Source organism: Periophthalmus magnuspinnatus, chromosome 21, assembly GCF_009829125.3.
Source record: "Periophthalmus magnuspinnatus isolate fPerMag1 chromosome 21, fPerMag1.2.pri, whole genome shotgun sequence".
Taxonomy (NCBI): domain Eukaryota; kingdom Metazoa; phylum Chordata; class Actinopteri; order Gobiiformes; family Gobiidae; genus Periophthalmus; species Periophthalmus magnuspinnatus.
In genome coordinates this window covers 1,528,478-1,555,225 of record NC_047146.1, presented here as the reverse complement: position 1 = coordinate 1,555,225, position 26,748 = coordinate 1,528,478, and the positions used below count along the sequence as shown (strand labels likewise).

General features: G+C 42.6%; 2 protein-coding genes across 2 annotated transcripts in view; one reads left to right on the top strand and one right to left on the bottom strand.

Moving 5' to 3' along the window:
* The first annotated feature begins 740 nt into the window (after positions 1–740).
* Positions 741–26,748, top strand: lss (lanosterol synthase (2,3-oxidosqualene-lanosterol cyclase)). The gene is made up of 22 exons (XM_033986369.2): positions 741–799; positions 2,511–2,667; positions 5,034–5,172; positions 5,843–5,951; positions 7,146–7,267; positions 9,204–9,300; positions 9,597–9,732; positions 10,936–11,044; positions 11,994–12,112; positions 12,554–12,651; positions 12,725–12,752; positions 14,694–14,750; positions 14,851–14,922; positions 16,154–16,204; positions 16,773–16,922; positions 18,081–18,177; positions 19,366–19,471; positions 20,185–20,250; positions 21,018–21,098; positions 22,182–22,352; positions 24,393–24,471; positions 25,830–26,748. The coding sequence occupies exons 1-22, from the start codon at positions 786–788 to the stop codon at positions 25,965–25,967; spliced, it is 2,196 nt and encodes a 731-aa protein (XP_033842260.2). The 5' UTR covers positions 741–785; the 3' UTR covers positions 25,968–26,748.
* Positions 5,555–26,748, bottom strand: part of osgepl1 (O-sialoglycoprotein endopeptidase-like 1) — a 56,847-nt gene continuing 35,653 nt past the window's right edge. The window contains exon 9 of the mRNA XM_033986939.2: positions 5,555–5,564. The gene's annotated coding sequence lies outside the window, so the exon portion shown is untranslated. The remainder of the gene's footprint in view (positions 5,565–26,748) is intronic.

The following is a 26,748-nucleotide window of genomic DNA, read 5'->3' as shown; positions in this document are numbered from 1 at the left end:
CTTTATGTTTGAGACAGTTGAGACACATTACTGCTTCATATAGAAAATGTTTTTAAAAGGCACTGGGGCAGCAGGGCTGTTAAAGCCACAGTGTGTAACTTTCTGGAGGTGGCACGTCACCTGCATGACTCTGGAAATGGAAAGTTAAAGCCATACTTTGGAACATTCTCCATGGAAACGTTTATGCCGTGCTGTGGGAGACTGGAGGAGGCCAAGTAAGAGTCAGGTCTGTGAAGATGCAAGTCCACTCAGAGTAAGGAATGTGTGGTTTTCAGATAAAAATGTGCTTTTATTTTATTATATTGTATATTATTATTTATTTTTTTATGAATTAATTAATTTATTTATTTTTATATTTTAATTTATATTTTGCTTTTTTATGTATTTTTTTTTATTTATATTTTGTATGTTTTTGTTGGATTTTTTTTATTTTATTGTATTTATTTTTTTTGTAAAATGTTAAAATGTTATGAAAAAATATATGAATAGTAAAAATTAAATATGTGGGTCCAGTGTAAATATAATATCTAATGGATCTAAACTCGTCTGTAAACTGGAGCAGGTCTGATCTGAGCACATGTGTAACCAGACAGTAGCTGCGCTCTGATTGGAGGATCCCGCCTTAGCCCCTCCCCTTGCCCCTCCTCTCTGGCTCCTGATTGGTCAGTGGACTCTCTGCTCATGTCTGTCCATTCAAGAGTAAAAAGTCTCTGCTGTTTCCAGGACAAAACAGACACAGTTTGAGCAGAAAACGTGTTTCACCTGGAGTTTGTGGAGCTGCTGCCATGAGCCAAGGAACGTGAGTCGAACTTTATTTAACTTTAACTTTAATCATGTGGCACTTTATTTTATTTTAACTTTAATCATGTGGCACTTTATTTATTTTAAGATGTGTGTTTCTCTGCGTCTTTATGTGACAGATGTGATTTATGAAGCTCCTTTTTCATTTAAACACAAACTCCAAACTGTGACACCCAGAGGAAGTACTGTGTGGTACTGCAGTAAAAGTACAGATACTACAGTAAAAGTACAGATACAGAGGTGAAAAGTTACTAAAGTAAAAGTACAGACGCTCAAGTAAAAGTACAGACACTCAAGTAAAAGTACAGATACTCAAGTAAAAGTACAGATACTCAAGTAAAAGTACAGACACTCAAGTAAAAGTACAGATATTCAAGTAAAAGTACAGATACTCAAGTAAAAGTACAAATACAGAAGTAAAAGTACAGATACTCAAGTAAAAGTACAGATACTCAAGTAAAAGTACAAATACAGAAGTAAAAGTACAGATACGGAGGTGAAGAGTTACTCAAGAAAAAGTACAAATACTCAAGTAAAAGTACAGATACAGAGGTAAAAGTACAGACACTCAAGTAAAAGTACAGATACAGAGATGAAAACTTACTTGAGTAAAAGTACAAATACAGAGGTAAAAGTACAGATACTGAGGTGAAAAGTTACTAAAGTAAAATTACAGATACTTAAGTAAAAGTACAGATACAGAGGTAAAACTTACTCAAGTAAAAGTAAAAGTATCACATGAAACACTCTACTTAAGTAAAAGTCTTTAAGTACCCGTTTAAAAATGTACTTAAAGAGTAAAAAGTACATTTCACAGAGTTGTTCTTTTTGTCGTGAAACTGTAAATAAAAATGAGACGTATTTTGGTCAAAAGTAAAAACACGAATCTCTTAATTTTTCTTATGAATTTTGTGTATTTATTTTTGTTTTGCTCAAAGTCGAGGTTTGAACTCTTAAACTTTCTTCAGGATGTTTCCACGAACACGAGACAAAATAAGTAAATAAGTATAAATAAATATAAGAAGTTAAGTGAAAGTAAATACGTAAATATAAGTATAAGTAATAATAAGTAAAAATAACTTTTCAAATCAGATGAAAAGTACTTTTTACTTTTCAGTCGTGTTCAAAAATGTAGTGGAGTAGAAAGTACAGATACTGCTCTCAAATGTACTCAAGTAGAAGTAAAAAGTATCCACTGTAAAATGTACTTAAGTAGAAGTAAAAAGTACACACTGTAAAATGTACTTAAGTAAAAGTACAGATACAAAGCTAAAAAGTACTCAAGTAAAAGTATCACGTGAAAAAAATCTACTTCAATAAAACTATTTAAGTACCTGTAAAGTAAAAGTAAAAGTAAAGTACAGATACCTACAAAGTCTACTTAAGTACTGTACTTTAATACTTGTACTTTGTTACGTTCCACCTCTGGAAATACTCAAATACCTCGCAGTTTTATGGTGAAAATCAAATATTTCATTTACCGGATGTGGTGTAGTTATAAGACTGAAGTATTACACAGATACAAGACCCATGGGAGTAGAAGTACTATCATTATAAAAAGTACTACTAGTATACTGTAGTACTGTGACGACACACTGAGCTCAGGGGTCTCATTTTTTTACTAAATCACACAGTTAAAGTAGAAATCCACGTAGTAACACTCTTGTACGCACGCTTTATGAACGAGTCTAACCTTTGACCTCCCCCAGGTGTCTGCGCCGCCGCGGGGGGCCGTACAAGACCGAGGCGCTCACGGACCTGACCCGGTGGAGGCTGGAGAACGCCGAGGGCCGACAGACGTGGAGGTTTTCACACGAGGAGGAGGAGCAGAGCGCGTTAGAGGCGCATTCACTCGGACTGGACACGGTGAGCGCGCGACTCAAAACGGCGGCTCTCGAAGGGCCAGATGTGAAATAAATCAAACTACTTTTTTACTTGTTAACTACCGTAAATTCAGGACGATAGAGCGCACCTGAATATGAGCCGCACCCGCTGAATTTGAAAAGAAAATCAGTCTTGTTCATAAATAAGCCGCTCCTGAATATAAGCCGCAGGTTTTCATATTGTAACGTGAGATATTTACACACAAAGACGCTGCACGGACACGCTTTTTTTAAATTGTGCCTGAAAATTGGCACCAACACGACATCAACACGGGATGAACACACCTGCAGGTTTAGAAAATAAAGCTGCACCAACACGGGCATCTGCTTTTACTTCCTTTTGTCGTCTTTTTACATCGACCGAGTTGGATTCATTGATGTCGAGCTCACGTGCAGTGGATCTATTTCCTTCTTTATCTTAAAAAACTGCGTCATTTCCATTTCTTCATGTGTTTTTCGCAAAATGACCGTTCAAAATCAAAACTAGTGAGTTCTTCAGAGCAGAATCTTTCCCCGCGTCTGTCTCACTTTTACGTTTACAGCTGGAGAGCGCCCCCCGGTGGACGTTATCCGGTAAAATTCTATAAATAAGCCGCACTGTTGTATCGGAATCAGAATCCTTTTATTTGCATCAGTTCACAAACTAGGAACTTATTTTGGTGATAAAGTGCAACATAAAACATAAAAACACACTGAATAAATACAAGTACAAATAAGGGCATGCACAAGGTTAAAATAGATATGCTTAAAAAATAAAATACTTAAAGGTAGAAAATATAAACAACAGCAGCATCAGAACAACAGACATGACTTATTAAAGTGACCGGTGTTATAAAGTGTCCAGTCAGTGATCCACCTGCAGGTGGAGTCGGGCACGTTGAGCTGAGCTTGTCCTGGAGCAGAGCAGGGAGGATGGGGTTGAATGCAGAGCTGAAGTCCACAAACAGGATCCTGGCGTAGGTTCCCGGGGAGTCCAGATGCTGGAGGATGAAGTGAAGGGCCAGGTTAATGGCGTCGTCTACAGAACGATTGGCTCTGTAGGCAAACTGCAGAGGGTCCAGGAGGGGGGAGGTGAAGGACTTGAGGTGGTGCAGGACCAGGCGCTCAAATGACTTCATGACTACAGACGTCAGCGCCACAGGTCTGTGGTCATTAAGTCCAGTGATCCTGGGCTTCTTGGGGACAGGGACAATGGTGGACAGCTTGAAGCAGGCTGGGACGTGACATGACTCCAGGGAGGTGTTAAAAATGTCCCTGAAGACAGGAGCCAGCTCCTCAGCACAGTGATGTCATCAAGTGGTAGTTTTCAAGTTAACTCCTCCCACTTTTACCTTTAGTTCAGTCGAGATAAGAGACAACTCCAGGACTGAAATGATCCAAATGATTCTAGAAATGAAGGTGTGTGGAGTTTAAAAACACAGTGGAGCACTTCCTGTATCACCACATGATGACATCACAAGGTGGAACAGAGTGTTTTCAGTTCTTTTCTTTTTTTTTTTTTTTTGTTTCACATTTTTATTGATGTGTGAAGTCTTACAATATACTGTCATTTAAAACAATAAATGCACACGCACCTTTTTAATTTTTATATAACAAGAACTGGAACTTTAAAAAAAAAATTCATAAATAAATATGTAAAATGGTGATAATAATAATACAGAAATAAATAAATTAAATAGTCACACAAATCTTGAATGTAAATAAATAAGAAGAGCATCATATAGTAAATAATAAAAAATATAAATCATAAATAATAATAATAATAATAAATAAATATATAAATAAATAAATACATAAATAAAAAAAAATAATAATAAATAACAGCATTATATCATTGAGCAGGAATCCCGTTCATTTCATTGTAGAATTTGAGAAAAGTTTCACAGCTAAAATCCGATAAAAAAGTCTTGTTGATTTGTTGAAATGTTCATCGTGGCCGAGAAATCACAACGCGACGATTCTCTGGGAGGCTTTAAACGGCCGTATTTTGCAGATTTAGGCTGAGCTCTTCTCGCAAACTTAAAACACTCCATTCCACCTTATGATGTCATCATGTGGCGATACAGGAAGTGCTCCGCTGAGTTTTTAAACTCCACACACGTTCATTTCTAGAATCATCGGGGTCATCTGTTACTCAAACGTGTGAATGAAACAAAAACACACAACTCCAGGTCTGTTTGTGATGGAAACTTCTTGAATAAGTGGAGATATTTTGTGATTTTTACTCAGATTTGTGGCTCTTTAATGAGTTTTTAAAGCTCAATATCAGGTTTCTGGCCACAGCAGCGAGATAACGGTGTTGTCCAGGTCAGAGCATCTCTCCTGACCTGCCCGTGTGTTTGTTTTCAGAGTAAGTTCGTCCCCGCCTCTGCTCCGGCTCTCACGGCCGCGGACTCCGCTCTCAAAGGAATGAACTTCTACAAACATCTCCAGGCTGAGGACGGGCACTGGGCCGGAGACTACGGCGGGCCGCTGTTTCTGCTGCCAGGTACGGGAAAAAACGCTCCGCTCAGAGGTCAGGAATCAAACCCACAACCTGCTCACTGAGAGGAGGAGACGGGGTAACCACTCTGCCACAGCGACACAGGGAGAACACGCAAACTGTGCTCATCAGTGTGGTCTCATGAGGCTCTTGAGCGACTGTTTAAAGGGTTTGATCTAATGTCACACACAGACCTGGAGTTGTGTTGTTTTTGTTTCATTCTCACATGTCTAACACACAAACCTGCAGATTTAGGCTGAGTTCTTCTCTCAAACTGAAAACACTCCATTCCACCTTGTGATGTCATCATGTGGTGATACAGGAAGTGCTCCACTGTGTTTTTAAACTCCACACACCTTCATTTCTAGAATAATTTGGATCATTTCAGCTCTGGAGTTAACACTTATCTCGACTGAACTAAAAGTAAAAGGAGCTGTTCACTTGAAAACTCCCACTTGATGACATCACAAGGTGGAACAGAGTGTTTTGAGGTTTGGAGATGTGACAGACGAATAATAAAGTGCGACTCAAACATGCGAGAATGAAACAAAACGGAGGAGGAAACCGCATTAGAACATGACTTAAAGCTGCAGGAGCACAGTCAGCCCCAGGGCGGCTGTGGCTACAGAAGAGGCCGCACACGCCGCCATCTTTTGAACACATCGTGTTGTTTTAGGTTTGTTGATCACTTGTCACGTGGCTAAAATCCCGTTACCCGAGGAGTGGAAGAAGGAGATGGTGCGATACCTGCGGTCGGTGCAGCTGGAGGACGGAGGCTGGGGGCTGTACGTCACACCTGACCCACAGACTGTAGAAACAAGTGGAATATTTATTTATACATTCATTTATTTTTTATTCATGTAATTATTTATTTATTTATTTATTTATACATTCATTTATTTTTTGTTAATTTATTCATTTATTTATACATTCATTTATTTTGTATTTATTTTGTATTTATTTATTTATTTATACATTCATTTATTTTTTGCTTATTTATTTATACATTCATTTATTTTTTTGTTAATTTATTCATTTATTTTTACATTCATTTATTTTTTGTTTATTTATTTATACATTCATTTATTTTTGTTTATTTATTTATACATTCATTTATTTTTTATTCATTTAATTATTTATTCATTTATTTATTTATACATTCATTTATTTTTTATTATTATTTATTATTTTATTTTTTTTATTTAACCTTTATCTCATTTTAATATTTAGAATATTGAAATGAGAGAGAGGGAGAATAAACTAGAGGAGGGTGGCTACAGGGAGAGGAAGAGGGAGAGAAAGAAAGAGGGTGTCAACAAGGAGAGAGGGAGAGGAGGATGAGGGGAAGAGAGGGTAAAGAGGACGGAGGAGGTGAAAGAGAAAATAAACGAGAAGAGTGTGGCTACAGGGAGAGAGAGGAGAGGAGGAAGGCGAGAAGAGGAGGAACGCTACGGGGAGAGGGAGGAGGACGGAGAGAGAGAAAATAAACGAGAGGAGAAAGGCCACAGGGAGAGAGCGAGAGATGAGGTGGGTCAAAAAGAGGAGATGAGAAAGAGAAAGGAAAAACTGTAAAAAGGAAAAGAGTGATGGGGGGGGTAGAGAAAAGTGAGAGAGAGAGGATGGACAGAGATAAAGAGCAGAGGACGAAAAGGAAGGAAGGAGAGAAGAGGTGGAGAGAGGGAAAGGGAAAGAAAGAAATTATTTATTTATTTAATGTCATTAATAAAATATAAATAGACATCAATGTAAATGTATTTGTGAAAAGTGCTATTCAGGAAAAGGAGCAAAAGTTCAAATCATTTTATATTTTTACATAAAGCTCCAGTCACTTTAGACTCACAGAGAGAAGAGGAAACACTTTTACTCGAGTAAGAGTACTGGTACTTCAGTACAGATATGACTCGAGTAGGAGTAAAAGTACGTGGTCTGAAAAGTGGTTAAAAGTATCTGAGCGTCTGATATTTGTTCTTTTCTCTCAGACACATAGAGGATAAGTCGACCGTCTTTGGCACGGCCCTGAGCTACACGGCGCTGAGGATTCTGGGAGTCGGTCCAGACGACGCAGATCTGGTCCGGGCCAGAAACAACCTCCACGGCAAAGGTTTGGGAATAGCGTGAGCGGGATAGTGCGAGCGGGATAGTGCGAGCGGAATAGTGTGAGGGGAATAGTGTGAGGGGAATAGTGTGAGCGGAATAGTGTGAGCGGAATAGTGTGAGGGGGATAGTGTGAGGGGGATAGTGCGAGCGGAATAGTGTGAGGGGAATAGTGTGAGGGGAATAGTGTGAGCGGAATAGTGTGAGGGGGATAGTGTGAGGGGAATAGTGTGAGCGGAATAGTGTGAGGGGGATAGTGTGAGGGGAATAGTGTGAGCGGAATAGTGTGAGGGGAATAGTGTGAGCGGAATAGTGCGAGCGGGATAGTGTGAGGGGGATAGTGTGAGGGGAATAGTGTGAGCGGAATAGTGTGAGGGGGATAGTGTGAGGGGAATAGTGTGAGCGGAATAGTGTGAGGGGGATAGTGCGAGCGGAATAGTGTGAGGGGAATAGTGTGAGGGGAATAGTGTGAGCGGAATAGTGTGAGCGGAATAGTGTGAGCGGGAATAGTGTGAGGGGAATAGTGTGAGCGGAATAGTGTGAGGGGGATAGTGTGAGCGGAATAGTGTGAGCGGAATAGTGCGAGCGGGATAGTGTGAGGGGGATAGTGTGAGCGGAATAGTGCGAGCGGGATAGTGCGAGCGGGATAGTGCGAGCGGAATAGTGTGAGCGGAATAGTGTGTGAGCGGAATAGTGCGAGCGGGATAGTGCGAGCGGGATAGTGCGAGGGGAATAGTGTGAGCGGAATAGTGTGAGCGGAATAGTGCGAGCGGGATAGTGCGAGCGGGATAGTGCGAGCGGAATAGTGTGAGCGGAATAGTGTGTGAGCGGAATAGTGCGAGCGGGATAGTGCGAGCGGGATAGTGCGAGGGGAATAGTGTGAGCGGAATAGTGTGAGCGGAATAGTGCGAGCGGGATAGTGCGAGCGGGATAGTGCGAGCGGAATAGTGCGAGCGGAATAGTGCGAGCGGGATAGTACGAGCGGGATAGTGCGAGCGGAATAGTGCGAGCGGAATAGTGTGTGAGCGGAATAGTGTGAGGGGAATAGTGCGAGCGGGATAGTGCGAGCGGGATAGTGCGAGCGGGATAGTGCGAGCGGAATAGTGCGAGCGGAATAGTGTGTGAGCGGAATAGTGTGTGAGCGGAATAGTGCGAGCGGAATAGTGCGAGCGGAATAGTGCGAGCGGGATAGTGCGAGCGGGATAGTGCGAGCGGAATAGTGTGAGGGGAATAGTGTGAGGGGAACAGTGCGAGCGGGATAGTGCGAGCGGAATAGTGCGAGGGGAATACCGACGACGTTTCATTCACAATACGACGGAAAGAACACTGGAACAGGAACTACTTTGTGTACAGTTAAACAAACCATCCATATGAATTCTATTTTTCTCTCAAACTGAAAACACTCTGTTCCACCTTGTGATGTCATCATGTGGTGATACAGGAAGTGCTCCACTATGTTTTTAAACTCCACACACCTTCATTTCTAGAATCATTTGGATCATTTCAGTCCTGGAATTGCCACTTATCTCGACTGAACTAAAGGTAAAAAGGAGGAGGAGTTAACTTGAAAACTACCACTTGATGACATCACAAGGTGGAACAGAGCGTTTTGAGCTTTGGAGATGTTACAGACTAATAATAAATGAAACAAAACACAACTCCAGGTGTGTTTTTGAGGAGGAAACAGCATCAGAACATGACGTAAAGCTCCAGGAGTCAGTTTTGTGTGATATTGGAGCTTTAAATGTTACAGACTTGTGCTTTATCAAACTGTTTCCTCTTTCACATTTGTTGTAATTAGTTAGAATGAATAAGGTTGAAAACTCGCTGATGCGTTTTTGTTTTTAATTCTGTATTTCTATTTTCCAGTTTTAAATCATTATCTGCAATTTAAAATCATAATGAGTTTCAATATTTAGTTTTTCTTTTGTCATCTGCTGCAGGGGGCGCTGTGGGGATCCCATCGTGGGGGAAGTTCTGGCTGGCCATTTTGAACGTTTACAGCTGGGACGGACTCAACACTCTGCTGCCTGAGATGTGGTGAGGGTCATTCATCTGTTTATTTTATTTTTTTATTTTATTTTTTTATTTATTTTGTGTTTTGTTTTTATTTTTTTTTTATTTATTTTATATTTTTTATTTTATTTTATTATTTTTTATTTAAGTAGAGTGTGTGTAGGTCTCATCAGTAGGATGTGTGTAGGTCTCATCAGTAGGATGTGTGTAGGTCTCAGTTCTTGTGTGGATCAGTAGGATGTGTGTAGGTCTCATCAGTAGGATGTGTGTAGGTCTCATCAGTAGGATGTGTGTAGGTCTCAGCTCTCGTTTGTCCGTAGGCTCTTCCCGTCCTGGATGCCCGCTCACCCGTCCACGCTCTGGTGCCACTGTCGACAGGTGTATCTGCCCATGAGCTACTGCTACGCCGTACGACTGAGAGCGGACGAGGACCAGCTAGTACTGAGCCTCAGACAGGTACTACTACTACTACTACTGCTACTGCTACTACTACTACTACTACTACTGCTACTGCTACTGCTACTACTACTACTACTACTACTACTGCTACTACTACTGCTACTACTGCTACTGCTACTACTACTACTGCTACTGCTACTGCTACTGCTACTGCTACTACTGCTACTACTACTGCTACTGCTACTACTGCTACTACTACTGCTACTGCTACTGCTACTGCTACTACTGCTACTACTACTGCTACTGCTACTGCTTCTACTACTACTGTATTTTTGTTAATGGTGTCTTATAAGCCCATTTGGGCTCGGCATTCTTTGTATGCAAGACACAATAATAAACTATTCATTCATTCATTCATTCACTACTACTACTGCTACTACTGCTACTGCTACTGCTACTACTACTACTGTTACTACTACTACTACTACTACTACTACTACTACTACTGCTACTACTGCTACTACTACTGCTACTGCTACTACTACTACTACTACTACTACTACTGCTACTGCTACTGCTACTACTACTGCTACTACTACTGCTGCTACTACTACTGTTACTGCTACTACCTCTGTTACTGCTACTCCTACTAATACTACTACTACTACTACTACTACTGCTGCTGTTACTACTGTGCAGTTATGAAAAGACGAGGCCCAGCTTGCACTCAACCCCAGACAGGTACTACTGCTACTACTATTATTACTACTGTCATTACTACGACTGCGACTACTGCAGTTCTTTTCCAGACCCTCAAAGTCACTCTACAGTTGTGCATAAATGTATTTGTTTATTCCATATTTGACACTGATGTAGTTGACTCTGTTAATCCTCCTCGTCTGTCGCTCTGACTCCGCTCACTCTGACTCCGCTCACTCTGACTCCGCTCACTCTGACTCCGCTCACTCTGACTTATAAAGACGAGGTGTCTTGCTTAAAGACACAACTGCAGTTTGCTTCAGGCCCGGTGCTGCCCCCCTGTGGCACCTGGTATAGTGTCCCCCGTCCAGACTAGATCATTCTCACTGTGGTATATACTAGTACTACTACCTCATCACCAGGGGGCGCTGTGGGGTGTCAGGTCCGTGTTTTGGGGTGTAGTGTGATACTTTAGTAATACTTTTTCTCAACAAAAACCTGACTAAAGATTTCTCTGCCTCTAAATATCTGGGACTGTGAGGAGTGATACTGTGTTTGCAGGAGCTGTACACGCAGGACTACAGCGCCATCCACTGGCCATCTCAGAGGAACAACGTGGCCCAGTGCGACCTGTACACGCCTCATAGTACTCTGCTCAACATCGCATACAGTCAGTATTTACTACTACTATTACTACTATTACTACTATTACTACTATTATTACTGCCACTCCTACTTCTGATACTACTAAACCTACTGCAGTAGGTCTGCAGTCAGGTTCTAACTCAGACAAGGGCAAACTACGGCCCAGGGGCCACACATGGCCCTTTGGTCTTATCAATCAGGCCCGTCGAACGAGACCAAATTATATAAAAATAGATGAGGCTGAATCATTCAGAGTGTTTCTGTTTAACTAAAGTGTTTCTGTTGTGTTTAACAAAAATTTAAGAAATTGATTATTAATTTGGAAAACCAATGAGCCTTAAATATTCATGCGACATGTTACAGGCCAAATCTGCGATATATATATATATATATATATATATATATATATATATATATATATATATATATACTGGCTCCGCCCCTTTGTACAATTGTAGACCCACTGTGGCCCAAGTGGTCCAAAAGTTTGCCCATCCCTGGTCTAACTACTACTATAAATACTACTGTTTGTAGTACTGCTGTGTGTAGTACTACTGTTTGTAGTACTACTGTTTGTAGTACTACTGCAAACCTGATCTGTGTTTTATGAGCTGACACATTTCCGTCTGTAGGTGGAGCTGTGGAGTCACTGAAACTTAATCAAACTCTCAGTTGTTTTTTTGTATTAAAAAAAAGATCAAAAATAAATGTTTCAGTGTTCTTTCTGTTTCACCTGCGTGTTCTCCCTGTGCGCTCTTTGTTTCACCTGCGTGTTCTCCCTGTGCGCTCTTTGTTTCAGTGTTCTTTCTCTGTTTCACCTGCATGTTCTCCCTGTGCGCTCTTTGTTTCAGTGTTCTTTCTCTGTTTCACCTGCATGTTCTCCCTGTGCGCTCTTTGTTTCAGTGTTCTTTCTCAGTTTCACCTGCGTGTTCTCCCTGTGCGCTCTTTGTTTCAGTGTTCTTTCTCTGTTTCAGCCGTGTTAAATGTGTACGAGTCTCACCACAGCTCTGCTCTGAGACAGAAGGCCATAGACGAACTGTACGAACACATTCAGGCCGACGACCGCTTCACCAAGAGCATCAGCATCGGACCGGTCAGTGCAGTAATCTCTCAATACTACTACTACTACTTCTACTACTACTACTACTACTACTACTACTGGCACTACTACTACTACTACTACTGGCATTAGTACACCTACATTGGTTCTTCAAGTACTACTACTACTACTGTAATACTGCTGCAAATCTGAACTGTCAAAGTCCAGTTGGAATTTAGATGAAATAAAAAAATAGGATTACGTCCACAGTCTAATTTAAAGCCGTAGTATGTAACTTTCAGTCCATAAAATCGGCGACACAAGTGAGAGATTTGAGCACGAAAACGTCATAATAACAGCCGAACATTCATTTTAAACACGTCTGAATCTCGGCCGTTTGTATAAAATGAGTCTCACTTTGGCGTCTGTCACATAAATAAACGGTAAAATGGTTTGAACGTCTGAAGTTTGATTTGTGGTTGTTGTCGTTTTCAGATCTCTAAGACCATAAACATGCTGGTGCGCTGGTCTGTGGACGGCCCGGCGTCGGCGGCGTTCCAGGAGCACGTGTCCAGGATCCCCGACTACCTCTGGTCTCGATCGTTTTATAATCAAACCTTTGTTACGTAAGTGGAGCTCTGCGCTGACTCTGTGTTTGTGCCACAGGTTGGGCTTGGACGGGATGAAAATGCAGGTGAGAAATGCGCCTTTATTTTATTATTTATAATTAAATAAAACCGTATGTAAGATTTTAAATTCCATAAACACAACCTGACTGCGTCCTCACACACGAGCTAAACATGTTCAAATCAAATCAACTTTTACTGGTGACAACTGTAACACTGATTTATTCTTAATTACAAAATCTCAAGATGATTATCCAATCAGAAAGCAGCACGAGGGTCACGTGACTCTCTCATTTTGCTGAAATCCAGTTGTTTTAAACCTAAAAGTCGTCTCTGTCAGACTGTAAAGAAGCGGCTGAGTGAGTGTGACGTCACCCCCATCGCTCAGCTTCAGTTCAAATGAAGCTCATCGAGAACGGAGCAGGTACAGGGACAATCTGGAGCCGATTTCCATATTTGGAATTCCGGCCACGAGTATCATAGCAACCAAAGAGCCAATCAGGAGCGAGGCTGTTGGTCACGTGGATCATGTAGAGCGGCTTAAAACAAACATTTTAAAACCAAAATGACAAGACTGACAGCAGCAGCGATCACTTCCTGTTTATGAACGCGGCGGCTAGCACGTTAGCTATGTCCATGTATACACAGTGGTCCCTCGTTTATCGCGGGGGTCACGTTCTAAAAATAACCCACAACACGCGAAATCCACGAAGTATCATCTTTATTTTTTACATTATTCTCTCTGTTTTTGTCTGTAAAACCCCTCACCACACACTTTATACACTTTTCTCACACAGGCGTTAACATTTTCTCACATTTCTCTCTTGTTTAATCAGTTAATAGTGACTCGGGTGTATTTCACAGTTCCTCTGACCGCGCCTCTTCGTCCTGGCGCTGCTCCGCTGTCGTGTCGATCCAACATTTATATAAATTAGTCTGAACACATTCACACATGATGGACAACGGTCTACAGTCCAACAGCCAATCAGGACACACGACACAGTGGTCTACAGTCCAACAGCCAATCAGGACGCACGACACAATGGTCTACAGTCCAACAGCCAATCAGGACGCACGACACAATGGTCTACAGTCCAACAGCCAATCAGGACGCACGACACAACGGTCTACAGTCCCTAAGAGCAATAGTTAGAGAGGACACAAAAACCCCAAAAATGTAAAATGAAAAAAAAAATGGAAAAAAAACTGAAAATAACAAAAACAAATAATAATAATAAAAATAAAAAAGTAAAAAAAAAAAAAAACCTCAAAATAACAAACAAAAAAAAGTTTTAAATAAACTAAAAAAACAAAAAGAACTCAAAAAAAAAAAAAAAGGACAATGATGGACAATGGTCTACTGTCCCTTAGCCAATCAGGACGCACGACACAATGGTCTACAGTCCAACAGCCAATCAGGACGCACGACACAATGGTCTACAGTCCAACAGCCAATCAGGACGCACGACACAATGGTCTACAGTCCAACAGCCAATCAGGACGCACGACACAATGGTCTACAGTCCAACAGCCAATCAGGACGCACAACACGATGGTCTACAGTCCAACAGCCAATCAGGACGCACGACACAATGGTCTACAGTCCAACAGCCAATCAGGACGCACGACACAATGGTCTACAGTCCAACAGCCAATCAGGACGCAGCACACGATGCGCGCTCATACACTGTGAAAAAAGGATGTGAAATTACACTAAAAAAAATCTGCGAAACAGCGAGAGCGCGATATACGGAGGGACCGCCGTACAGTCTGTGCTCTGTTCATATCCAGAGAATGAAAAAAACACTCGTGTGCGCCCTCTATCTGCAGGTTAAGGAACTACAACCCAGGTTCAGATGTGAGTGTAGTCTTTGTTTTAAACTGTAGGAGCACAGGCCACACGCCGCTCCTTTAATGGTGATTATCTTGAGCTACGTTTATTACAGAGTTTTAACTTTTCTTTACAAAATGGATGAAATTATAACTGTATCCACTCGTTCTGTTGACAGGGCACCAACGGCTCTCAGCTCTGGGACACGTGTTTTGCAGTTCAGGCTTTTCTCGAGGTAACAAACCGTCACCGTCCTGTTGATTCTTTCATTATTTTATTTATTTTTTTATTTTTTTACATTATTCTAACTTTATTCTCTGTGTTTTTTTTTCCAGGCTGGAGCTCAGGACGAACCTTCGTTAACAGAATGTTTAAAACACGCTCACCACTTCCTCAACATCACTCAGGTCAAAGTTCATCTATGGGACACGTGTAAGGGGGCGGGGCATAAATTAGATTTGAGTTTAAGGAAAATACACAGAACACAGGAAGTTTTTCTGACTTTTTAAAGCGCACATATTAGTTTAATGTTGTTTTCTCGTCACAAACAGACCTGGAATTGTGCTTTTTTTGTTTCATTCTCACATATTTAACACAAACAAACTGCAGATTTAGGCTGAGTTCTTCTTCTCTCAAACTGAAAACACTCTGTTCCACCTTGTGATGTCATCATGTGGTGATACAGGAAGTGCTCCGCTGTGTTTTTAAACTCCACACACCTTCATTTATAGAATCATTTGGATCATTTCAGCTTCTGGAGTTGCCACTTATCTCGACTGAACTAAAGGTAAAAGTGGGAGGAGTTAACTTGAAAACTACCACTTGATGACATCACAAGGTGGAACGGAGCGTTTTGAGCTTTGGAGATGTAACAGACTAATAACAAATTAAACAAAACACAACTCCAGGTCTGTTTTTTGAGGAGGAAACGACATCAAAACATGACTTAAAGCTTTTGTGTGATACGGGACATTTAAACATTAATTTAACAAAATTAAGTCAGTTACTTTTAATTGATCTGATCGTCGTTCGTCTCAATTAGTCATTTAAGCACAGATAGCGTTCACGGAGATTAACTCTGGATATTTATTTTTACGTAAACATAAATCCTCCTGATCTACAAACGTTGAACCTGCTCATGATTTGCTCTGGATCGGCTCCACAGACGCGTCACGTTAATCTTCCGTCTTAAAATCCTTTCACCTGACGACACTCGCGTTGAATAAATACTCCACTGTATGAAACCATTATTATTTTTTGTGTTTATTTAAGCTGACAAATGATACTGAACCCTGTGCCTGTTTTTGTTTCATGTGAATACGCCCAGTAATTACACAGATATTAACCATAAACCAGTTTGAAGGTTAAAGGTCAAATCCTGGATTACATAAAAGTGACTCTTGTAGCTTTGAGTCGTGTTCTGATGATGTTTCCTCCTCAAAAAACAGACCTGGAGTTGTGTTTTGTTTCATTCGCACACGTTTGAGTCACACTTTATTATTAGTCTGTAACATCCACAAAGCTGAAAACGCGACGTTCCACCTTGTGATGTCATTCCAGGTCTGTTTGTTTTTAGGTTGAACGACAGGGATTCTCCAGCGTACTGAGGTCACTTACTCACATTTTTATTTTTCACAGATCCCGGAGAACCCCCCCGAATACAAGAAGTACTACAGACAAATGAGCAAGGTAATAGTAATGCATTTTATTTATAAGCGCCTTTCAAAACACCCACACACACAAAAATCAGATAAAAACATACAAATACAAAAAAACGATTGATAAAATGATGTGTGATTGTTACGAGAGACAGGACAGACTGACCCGGTGAGTTTTGTGTCTGGATTTGAAGAGTGGAAGAGAGTCTAAGGTGATTCAACAATTGTAGATTTTAACTTTTAGATGTTTCATAGCGAAGTCGTCAGTATAATCCACAGGGAAAACAGGCCCCGCCCCCCCCCCCCATCTCGGAGTATGACATCATCACAAAACCACCAGCTGTGATGTCATTTCCAACCAGGAAGTTAAATTTGAAACCTAAAAAAATGGTCAAACTGTGATTTTTTTCTTGATCCTAACTGTGTTTTATTAAAAGTGAGTAATCCGAGCAGACACTTTAAAGGTCCCGCAGGTTTGTGTGTTAAACATGTGCGAACGAAATAAAACACGACTCCGGGTGTGTTTGTGTTTGTTCGTGACGAGGAAACGTCATTACGACACAGATCAGAGAACATGTGGCTCTTGGGCTCGTGCACAGGGCGGGTTTCCCTTCAGCACCAGAGACTGCGGCTGGATCGTGGCCGACTGCACCGCCGAGGGACTCAAGTCCGTGATGCTGCTGCAGGAGAAGTGCAGCTTTATCCGTGATGCTGTGAGCGAGGAGAGGCTCTACGACGCCGTCAACGTGGTGAGTGTCGTACGACCATTTAAAGACACGGCGCCTGAGTTTTATCGTCTCGCGAACGTGAAAAAAACCCACAACTGATTCATTGTAAACGTCTTGGTCCAAATGTTATGAGCCGGTTTGTCTAGGGGCAGGAGGGTCCAAACTTTCTGCACCGAGGGCCAGATCTGGTGATGTGAAAATGTTCAGCCTGATCATTCTTTGAAGCATTAATATTAAACGCAAATTAAATATTTCTTTATTTTTTACTTTTTATTGCAAATGGCTTTCACCTTTCAAGAACAAAATGAATGTAAAAAAAAAAAAAAAAAGTACACATTTAAACTGTGGTTTTGATAATCACAATAAAATAAATTCACTGAGATTTTAGAATTTATTCACCTCAGAAAGCGACAAATAAAAAACTGAGATCTGGACTGGAGTAAATAAACCAGGTCTGGCTCAAAGACGGTGGTTTTGACGCAGGTGAGAGTCCGTCTTGTCCTCGCACAGTTTTTGTTAAAGTTCATAACCAAGAACGTCTTCTCACACAAATATGTCGAACCAAACAACCTCAGCATTTTCTTAGCAAAGGTTCGATTTTCTTTAAACCTCTTTATCCAATGGGCGATAAAACTCAGCGAGCTTGAGCATGTGTATTTTACACTGGTCCACGGCGCTGATGGGCCACACATTATTATTTTTATTCCAGAGGCTGCGGGCCGGTGAAAATTTGTACACGGGCCGCAACTGGCCCCCGGGCCGGACGTTGGGTAGAGTCAGGGAGGAAACAAAAACCAAGAGGGAAAAACGGTGAAATAAAGAAGTTATTTCATGCACAGGGTTGTAAAAGGGAAAAGTAACAAAAGTGGACAAAAAATGCACATAAATGTATAAAACAAAAGAACAAAAACTAAAAAAAAACGAGTGACAAAACTAAGAAAAACGAGTGACAAAACTAAGAAAAACGAGTGACAAAACTAAAAAAAACGACTGACAAAACTAAGAAAAACGACTGACAAAACTAAGATACACGAAAACAAACCGCGAGTCACAGCCCTCAAACAGAATCAAGTGACAAAATAAAAAGACACTGAACTAAACAAAGTTAGACACAAGGACAAACAAACAAAACAAACTGAGACATGTTCAAATATTCCCTGTTTTGTTTCGTGTCTGCAGCTCCTGAGTATGAGAAACTCCGACGGAGGATTTGCGACGTACGAAACCAAACGAGGAGGAAAACTGCTGGAGCTGCTCAACCCCTCGGAGGTGTTTGGTCAGTCTCCTGGAAACTCAAAGACGTTTAAGATGCACATTCGTTCAACTGGTCTTTACGTCTTTTATGTGGACGGAGAATCTGTAATGAAAGGCTCCGTATCACACTGTTTTCAGACCTGGAGTTGTGTTTTGTTTCATTCACACACGTTTAACACACAAACCCTTCTTCTCTCAGACAGAAAAACGCTCCGTTCCACCTCGTGATGTCATCATGTGGTGATACAGGAAGTGCTCCACTGTGTTTTTAAACTCCACACACCAGATATGTCAAACTCAGGCCCAGGGACCAAATCTGACCCGCGGTGTAATTATATTTGGCCCATGAGATCGTATCAGTTGTGCACCACTAATACTACAAATCCCAGAATGCTTTGCTCTTACGCTGGTGCGCAGTCGAGATCAGTGCGCAGAGTAAATCTAAGTGCAGCAAATTGAGCTCGAATATTTGTTTTCTCGTTGCACTTTTTCTACTCCAAGCCGGTGGACCGTTAATAGTTTGAAAGTTGAGTTTTCAGTGAAATGATAACTTTTTGTTTTTTTGTTGTTGGCTTGTGAAAAAAGATTTACTTTAACCTTCTTAGACCTGACGTCCTCATCTGTGGACAGCACATTTTGGGTTGTTTAGGCCACAGTGCAAATTTTTAGAAGAAGAACAGCAACAAGAACATGTTTAATTTTGAATATTTTTAAGAGTTTAGAATATTTATTTATTTTTATTTAATTTTTATTATTACTTTTTTTCTATTTTAACTTATTTATTTATTTATTTAATTTTTTATTGTATTTTATTTGTATTTATTTTTATTTTTTATTTTTTTATTGTGCAGTCAATTCAGTAAATAATGAGTCTGAATTTGATTTCAGTCCTGGAGTTGCCACTTATCTCGACTGAACTAAAGGTAAAAAGGAGGAGTTAAGTTGAAAACTACCACTCGATGACATCACTAGGTGGAACGTCGCATTTTGAGCTTTGGAGACGTGACAGACTGATAATAAAGTGCGACTCAAACGTGTGTGAACGAAACAAAAAGGATTAGACACGACAGTTTGAGCTCGGAAGGTGAATGTTTACGAAAAAAAAAGAGGGAGGGCACCACCTTGTGACATCAGCAGGTGTACACAGTGTATTTGAGGAAACAGACGACCGCCACCGCCGCTCGTAACGCTGCCCCTCGTGTGTGTACAGGAGACATCATGATCGACTACACGTACGTGGAGTGTACCTCCGCCGTGATCCAGGCCCTGACCCACTTCCACCGCAAACACCCCGAGCACCGGACGCACGAGATCAGGTACAGAGCACGCCGCCTCCACGCCGCCTCCACGACGCCTCCACGCCGCCTCCACGACACCCCCAACCCAAAGTTACTCTAAAAATCTGACCTTTTTTTTTTTTAGCTTTTATCCGTGTTATAGTTGTTTCCCGTCTCATTCATCCTCTCAAAGTTGTATTCAGACCCCTCGCTCTCTATCCCCCTCTCCCTCACCTTCTTCTGTCTCCTCCCCCCTCTCTCTATCCCCCTCCTCTTTCCTCCACCCTCCTACTCCCTCTCTCTCCCCCTCTTGTCTCCCTCCTGTCCCCCTCTCCACCTCCTCTTCTCCCTTGCCCTCTTCCCTGCCTTTCTCCTCTCTCCCCTCGCCTCCTTCTCCTCTTCTCCCTCGCCCCCCCTCGCTCTCTATCCTCCTCCCTCTCTCTCCCCCTCTCCCTCACCTTCTCCTGTCTCCTCCTCCCTCTCCCTCACCTTCTCCTCTTTCCTCCACCCTCCTCCTTCTCCTCTTTCCTCCTCCTCCCTCTCTCTCCCCCTCCTGTCCCCCTCTCCTCCCCTCTTCTCCAGTGTGGCCCGTGCGGAGGTGGAGGGGGCGTGTCGGTTGTATTTCGACCATAGACGTAGATAGAGGTCCATTTGTGAAGAGGAAACAACATTTGACCATAGATAACAGTGTAACGTGGCCCTTTAAGGAGGTGCCTCTGTTGTAATAAAATAAAGTTTTATATTTTGTGCAGGTCGACTCTTAAAGCCGGTCTGGATTACTGCAGGAGAGTGCAGAGGCCCGATGGATCATGGGAAGGGTCTGTCTCATATTTACATTTATTTATGTCCAAACTCATTATTTTAAATCCCTCCCTCTCCTCTCTCTCTATCTCTCTATTTCTTTCTCTGTCCTTCTCCTCTTTCTCTCTCTCTCTGGCTCTCTGCTCTATCTCTGTCTTTCTCTCCTCCCCCTCTCCTCTCCATTCTCTCGCCATCCTCTCTCTCTCTCTCTCTCCTCATCTCCTCCCCCCTGTTCATGTTAGTTCATGTTAGTTCATATTTGTTCATGTTAGTTCATGTTGGTGTTTGTTCATGTTAGTTCATGTTTGTTCGTGTTTGTTCATGTTAGTTCATGTTTGTTCATGTTAGTTCATGTTTGTTCATGTTAGTTCATGTTTGTTCATGTTAGTTCATGTTAGTTCATGTTTGTTCATGTTAGTTCATGTTTGTTCGTGTTTGTTCATGTTAGTTCATGTTTGTTCATGTTAGTTCATGTTTGTTCAAGTTAGTTCATGTTAGTTCATGTTAGTTCATGTTAGTTCATGTTTGTTCGTGTTAGTTCATGTTTGTTCGTGTTAGTTCATGTTTGTTCGTGTTAGTTCATGTTAGTTCATGTTTGTTCATGTTAGTTCATGTTAGTTCATGTTAGTTCATGTTTGTTCGTGTTAGTTCATGTTAGTTCATGTTTGTTCGTGTTAGTTCATGTTAGTTCATGTTTGTTCATGTTAGTTCATGTTAGTTCATGTTTGTTCGTGTTAGTTCATATTTGTTCATGTTTGTTCATGTTAAATGTTTGCGTGTGCAGTTCTTGGGGCGTGTGCTTCACTTACGGGACGTGGTTTGGTCTGGAGGCGTTGGCGTGTCTGGGTCATGTCTATCAGGACAGGTGAGAGTTACACTTACATTTACTTGAGTCACTTTTCAGAGTACTTTTGTGGCAGAGTACTTTTACTCCTACTTGAAGTAACACTCCCCCTCCCTTCCTTTCTTCTCTCTCCCAACTCTCTCCTTCTTCCTCCTCTTCTCTCCCTCCTCCCTCTCTTCCCCTCTCCCCCACACTCTCCTCCTTGTCCTCTTCTCTCCCCTCTCTTCCCTCTCCCTCCCTTTCTGCTTTCTACCACTTCTTTTCTTCCTCCTGTCCCCTTTCCACCCCCTCTTCTCCCTCGCCCTCCTCCCTATCTCTCCCCCTCTTCTCTCTCCTCCCTCTTACCTCTCTCTCAACCTCTCTCTTTCTCCCCCTCCCTTCCTTTCTTACTCTCCTTCTTCCTCCTCTTCCCTCCCTCCTGCTTTCCCTCTCACCCTCTCCTCTTTCCTCCTGTCTCCTCCTTCTCTCCCTCCTCTTCCCTCTCTCTCCGCTCCCTCCTTCTTCTCTTCTCCCTCACCCCCCTCGCTCTCTATCCTCCTTCCTCTCTCTCCCCCTCTTGTCCCCCTCCTGTCCCCCTCTCTCTCCCCCTCTTGTCCCCCTCTCTCCCCCTCTTGTCCCCCTCCTGTCCCCCTCTCTCTCCCCCTCCTGTCTTCCTCTCTCTCTCCCTCTCTCCCCCTCCTGTCCCCCTCTCTCTCCCCCTCTTGTCCCCCTCCTGTCCCCCTCTCTCTCCCCCTCCTGTCCCCCTCTCTCTCCCCCTCTTGTCCCCCTCTCTCCCCCTCCTGTCCCCCTCTCTCTCCCCCTCTTGTCCCCCTCTCTCCCCCTCTTGTCCCCCTCCTGTCCCCCTCTCTCTCCCCCTCCTGTCTTCCTCTCTCTCTCCCTCTCTCCCCCTCCTGTCCCCCTCTCTCTCCCCCTCCTGTCCCCCTCTCTCTCCCCCTCCTGTCCCCCTCTCTCTCCCCCTCTTGTCCCCCTCCTCTCCCCCCCTCTCTCTCCCCCTCCTGTCCCCCTCTCTCTCCCCCTCTTGTCCCCCTCCTGCCCCCCTCTCTCTCCCCCTCCTGCCCCCCTCTCTCTCCCCCTCCCGTCCCCCTCTCCTCCCCTCTCCTCCAGTGTGGCCCGTGCTGAGGTGGAGGGGGCGTGCCGGTTCCTCCTGTCCCGGCAGATGGAGGGGGGAGGCTGGGGGGAGGACTTTGAGTCGTGTGAGCAGAGGAAATACGTCCAGAGCTCCGAGCCTCAGATACACAACACCTGCTGGGCTCTGCTGGGCCTCATGGCCGTCAGGTACCAAACAGAACGTACACAGAGGGGGGGTTCTGCACGTATGTCTATGGAGGAATGTTCAGCAGTTACCATGGAGACACAACAGAAGTTTTAAGAATGTCTGAAACCTCAAGAAAAAAAACACTAAATGGATTTAAACAGCACATTTTTAGGAGGCTGAGGTTCATTGTCCTTTAGGGGTTTGTGAAAGACTCACTGAAAAACTGCTGGCTAATGCTAATGCTAATGCTAATGCTAATGCTAGCTTGAGACTGTAATGTTATTAGAGAGGGACTTTTTTTAACAGCACAAATCAGCTCAGCTGCTGTTAATACTGGTTCAGTCCTGGTTTAGTCCTGGTTTAGTCCTGGTTTAGTCCTGGTTTAGTCCTGGTTTAGACCTGGTTTAGTCCTGGTTTAGTCCTGGTTTAGTCCTGGCTTCATTGTAGTCCTTTCTGATCTCACACCCCCGCACGCACACACACACACACACACACACACACACACACACACACACACACACACACACACACACACAGCACTGATGTTATTCAGGTTTATCTGGTTCAAGCCTCGACTAATAACAGGCTAAAAATAAAATAAAATGTTCCTGGAAGTCCAATTAAAAGTGGGCGGGGCCAAGAGGACTAAAGGGGAGGGGGAGGAGGGGCGGGGCCAAGAGGACTAAAGGAACAGTGTGATTGGTCCAACAGGTGTCCAGGTACAGCCAGGTGTTTTAATCAGAAACACGTGGCTTTAATCAGGGCAGTGCTGTGTGATGTCACGTCGTACTTGAAATTGCAGGGACTGTTTTTGACCAGAAAGCTGCACATTTACTCAGTTTGCCATGTGCTATTCAAACACCATATAGGCAAGGCGAGTTTATGTGTACAGCACAATCTGTACACAAAATAATTCAAAGTGTTTTTCAGAATAAGAAAGAATAAAAAATCACACAAATCAAAACATAAATAATCACAAATAATCATCATAAAATCACCATTAAAATAGAAGAGTGTAGAAAAAAAAGTATAAAAACTAGTTTAACCTACTGGACACAAATGCAGGATAAGTCTCTCTGAGTCTGGGTTTGACAGTTTACCTTTGATTTTTCACATGTTTTTAGATGTAAAAAGCTGCAGATGTTATTGATTTGATGTGGCTGTTAAAGTTCAAGTCTGAGTCCATTATTCCCTCTAGATTTCTTGCCTGATTTGAAGGTTTTAGAGAGAGAGACTGGAGGTGACACTTTCTCTATGTTTCTGTGACTTGAGTCTTGTCTGAGTTTATCTGGAGAAAGTTGTTTTTCCTCCACACACTGATCTGTTGATGCAGTGAATCCACTGGTCCATATTCACCTGCTGCAGTGAGACATAGATCTGACTCGTCTGCAGAGTTGTGTGTGACACATTATTGTTGTGTATTAACTGTCCTAACAGCAGCATGTAGAGACTGAACAACAGGGGCCCCAGGACTGACCCCTGGGGCACCCCACAGGTCAGGGACATTTTATCTGAGACACATTTTACAATTTCATCAAAGTACTCCCTGTTTTCTAAATAGGACTTGAACCAGTTTAGTGCAGTACCACAGATGCCCTCCCAGTCCTCTAGTCTCTGTAAGAGGATCCCATGATCCACAGAGTCAAAGGAAACACTCAGATCTAACAGGATCAACACTGAGACTTTGCATCAGTGTCAGGAGGACGTCATTTGTCCTTGATCAGAGCATCTCAGTCTGTGGGTCTAAAACCTGAAAACATCAAAGGAGTTGTTCATTTGGAGGAAGTTAATAATCTGTTGGTAAAGAACTTTTTCAAGAACTTTGCCTAAAAACAGCAGATTTGAGATCGGTCGATAATTGTTCAATATTGTTGCATCAAGACTGCTCTTCTTTAGAAGGGGCTTGATAACTGCAGTTTTCAAAGCACTTGGGAATGTTCCAGATTGAAGTGACATGTTAACTCTGTGAGCGAGTGATAATAGCAAACTATATAGTTTAGTAGCAAAAAAAGTTGATTTAGTCTTTAGTTCCACTTTAATATCTGTCTCACCTATTTCAGACATCCAGACACAGAGGCCATCGAGAGAGGAGTCCAACTGCTCATCACCAAACAGCTGCCCAATGGAGACTGGCCCCAGGTACAACACTCCTGGTCCTGGTTTAGACCTGGTTTAGACCTGGTTTAGTCCTGGTTTTGTCCTGGTTTAGTCCTGGTTTTGTCCTGGTTTAGGCATAGTTTAGCGTTTCTGTGGCGTCACGTGTGAACGCACCATTAGTCCCAGTTTAATTCTGGTTCAATACTAGTTTAGTCCTGGTCTAGTCCTGGTCTAGTCCTGGTCTGGTCCTGGTCTAGTCCTGGTTTAGCCCTGGTTTAATCCTGGTTCAGTCCTGGCCTTGTCCTGGTTCAGTCCTGGCCTTGTCCTGGGTTAGTCCTGGGTTAGTTTTGGTTTTCCTAGTTTGTGTTTTTGACATGTAGAGCTTCTTTAAAACTTGAACCGTTGACTTCAAACTTACTCTTGAGTTCTCCATTGGAATAGTTGTAATAGTTTGATGTAATCTCATGTGACTGGTCTCTCAGGTGTCCACACGTCAAACTCCGCACCTGGAGCCAGGTGTTTGTTATTAGAAACACCTGAGTGTAATCAGGGCAGTGCTGTGTGATGTCACCAAATACCTGATTTCTAGATTTTCAGATGCCATTGGAGGCAGGACACGCCCATTTTACATGTTTACGATCACAAAGCTGCAAATAGTTTGGACTAAAGTTACAAAAAATGACTCCTAACTGCCGACAATGACATTCAGACTCCACGCACTCAGATTAGGAGCAAATCAAGTGGTTTCAGTGTTTAGTTCCAGTATAGACCTGGTTTAGACCTGGTCTAATCCTGGTTTAATTCTGATTTAGTCCTGGTTTAGACCTGGTTCAGTCCTGGTTCAGTCCTGGTTCAGTCCTGGTTCAGTCCTGGTTCAGTCCCGGTTTAGTCCCGGTTTAGTCCCGGTTTATTCCCGGTTTAGCCCCGGTTTAGTCCCGGTTTAGTCCCGGTTTAGTCCCGGTTTAGTCCCGGTTTAGCCCCGGTTTAGCCCCGGTTTAGCCCCGGTTTAGCCCCGGTTTAGCCCCGGTTTATCCCCGGTTCAGTCCCGGTTCAGTCCCGGTTCAGTCCCGGTTTTGTCCCGGTTTTGTCCAGGTTTTGTCCTGGTTTAGACCTGGTTTATCCCCGGTTCAGTCCCGGTTCAGTCCCGGTTCAGTCCCGGTTTTGTCCCGGTTTTGTCCAGGTTTTGTCCTGGTTTAGACCTGGTTTAGTCCTGGTTCAGTCCCGGTTCAGTCCCGGTTCAGTCCCGGTTCAGTCCCGGTTTAGTCCTGGTTCAGTCCTGGTTCACACCTGGTTTAGTTGTAAAACAAGCTGATTTAATGTTTCGTTCCAGTTTAATCTAGTATTTTTGAACTCACTCAATCTTAGTCTTAATCTTAATTCTTTTTTTCTTTCGTTTTCAGGAGAACATCGCCGGAGTTTTCAACAAATCCTGTGCCATCAGCTACACCTCGTACAGAAACGTCTTCCCTATCTGGACTCTGGGTCGCTTTTGTTCTCTGTATCCCTCCTCTCGTCTCGCCGGCAAAACCAAAATATGAAAAAAGTGCAAATGACAGTTCAGACCACACAGTTCACAGAAATGTCATTATACGGAAGATTACGCTAAAGATTTGACCTCGTTTTCCCTGTTACCTAGCAACCATAATGTAAACAAGGACCAAAACATGTCTAAATTGCACAATAGTTACGATTAGATTCAGAAAAATAATAAACGTCTTTATTTTGTTACACGGACCTGCTCAGCAAAATCGACTTTTCATCCATGTTCTAGTCGTTTCTTCTCGCTGAGCTTCTGAAGTTGTATTTGGACTGATTCGTGTTTGAGGAATTTTTAATCCACTATTTTTGAGACGCCATTTTGCCAATTTACCCCTGTTTAACCTCCACCTGTACACGCCCACTGTGACACGCCCACTGTGACACGCCCACTGCGACGTACTTACATCATTTTCCAGTTTTATTTTCTTAACTGGTCATACTCGTAGGATTCTGCAACTTCGCGTCATCATTTTAGTATTTTTTGCTCGCTAGTGTGACGTGCATCTGCCCATAGGGGGCGCCGACAGCACGCGGCGCTTTGTTGTGACAATGTTTACGCCGACGTCAGCTCCACTGACTTATTCGGTTTTAAAACTTCCGCTTCACTGATGTAAAACTACGATAAATATTTAGCAAAGATTCTGTCCCACCAAACCAAGTCAGAATGAAGTAGTTTCACTTTCACTTTCAAGATTTCTAAGTATAATAAATTGAAAATGATGAATATTTTTGTAATATGCTGCTATCAGAAAGTTTAAGAGTAAATCCTTTTATATTGAA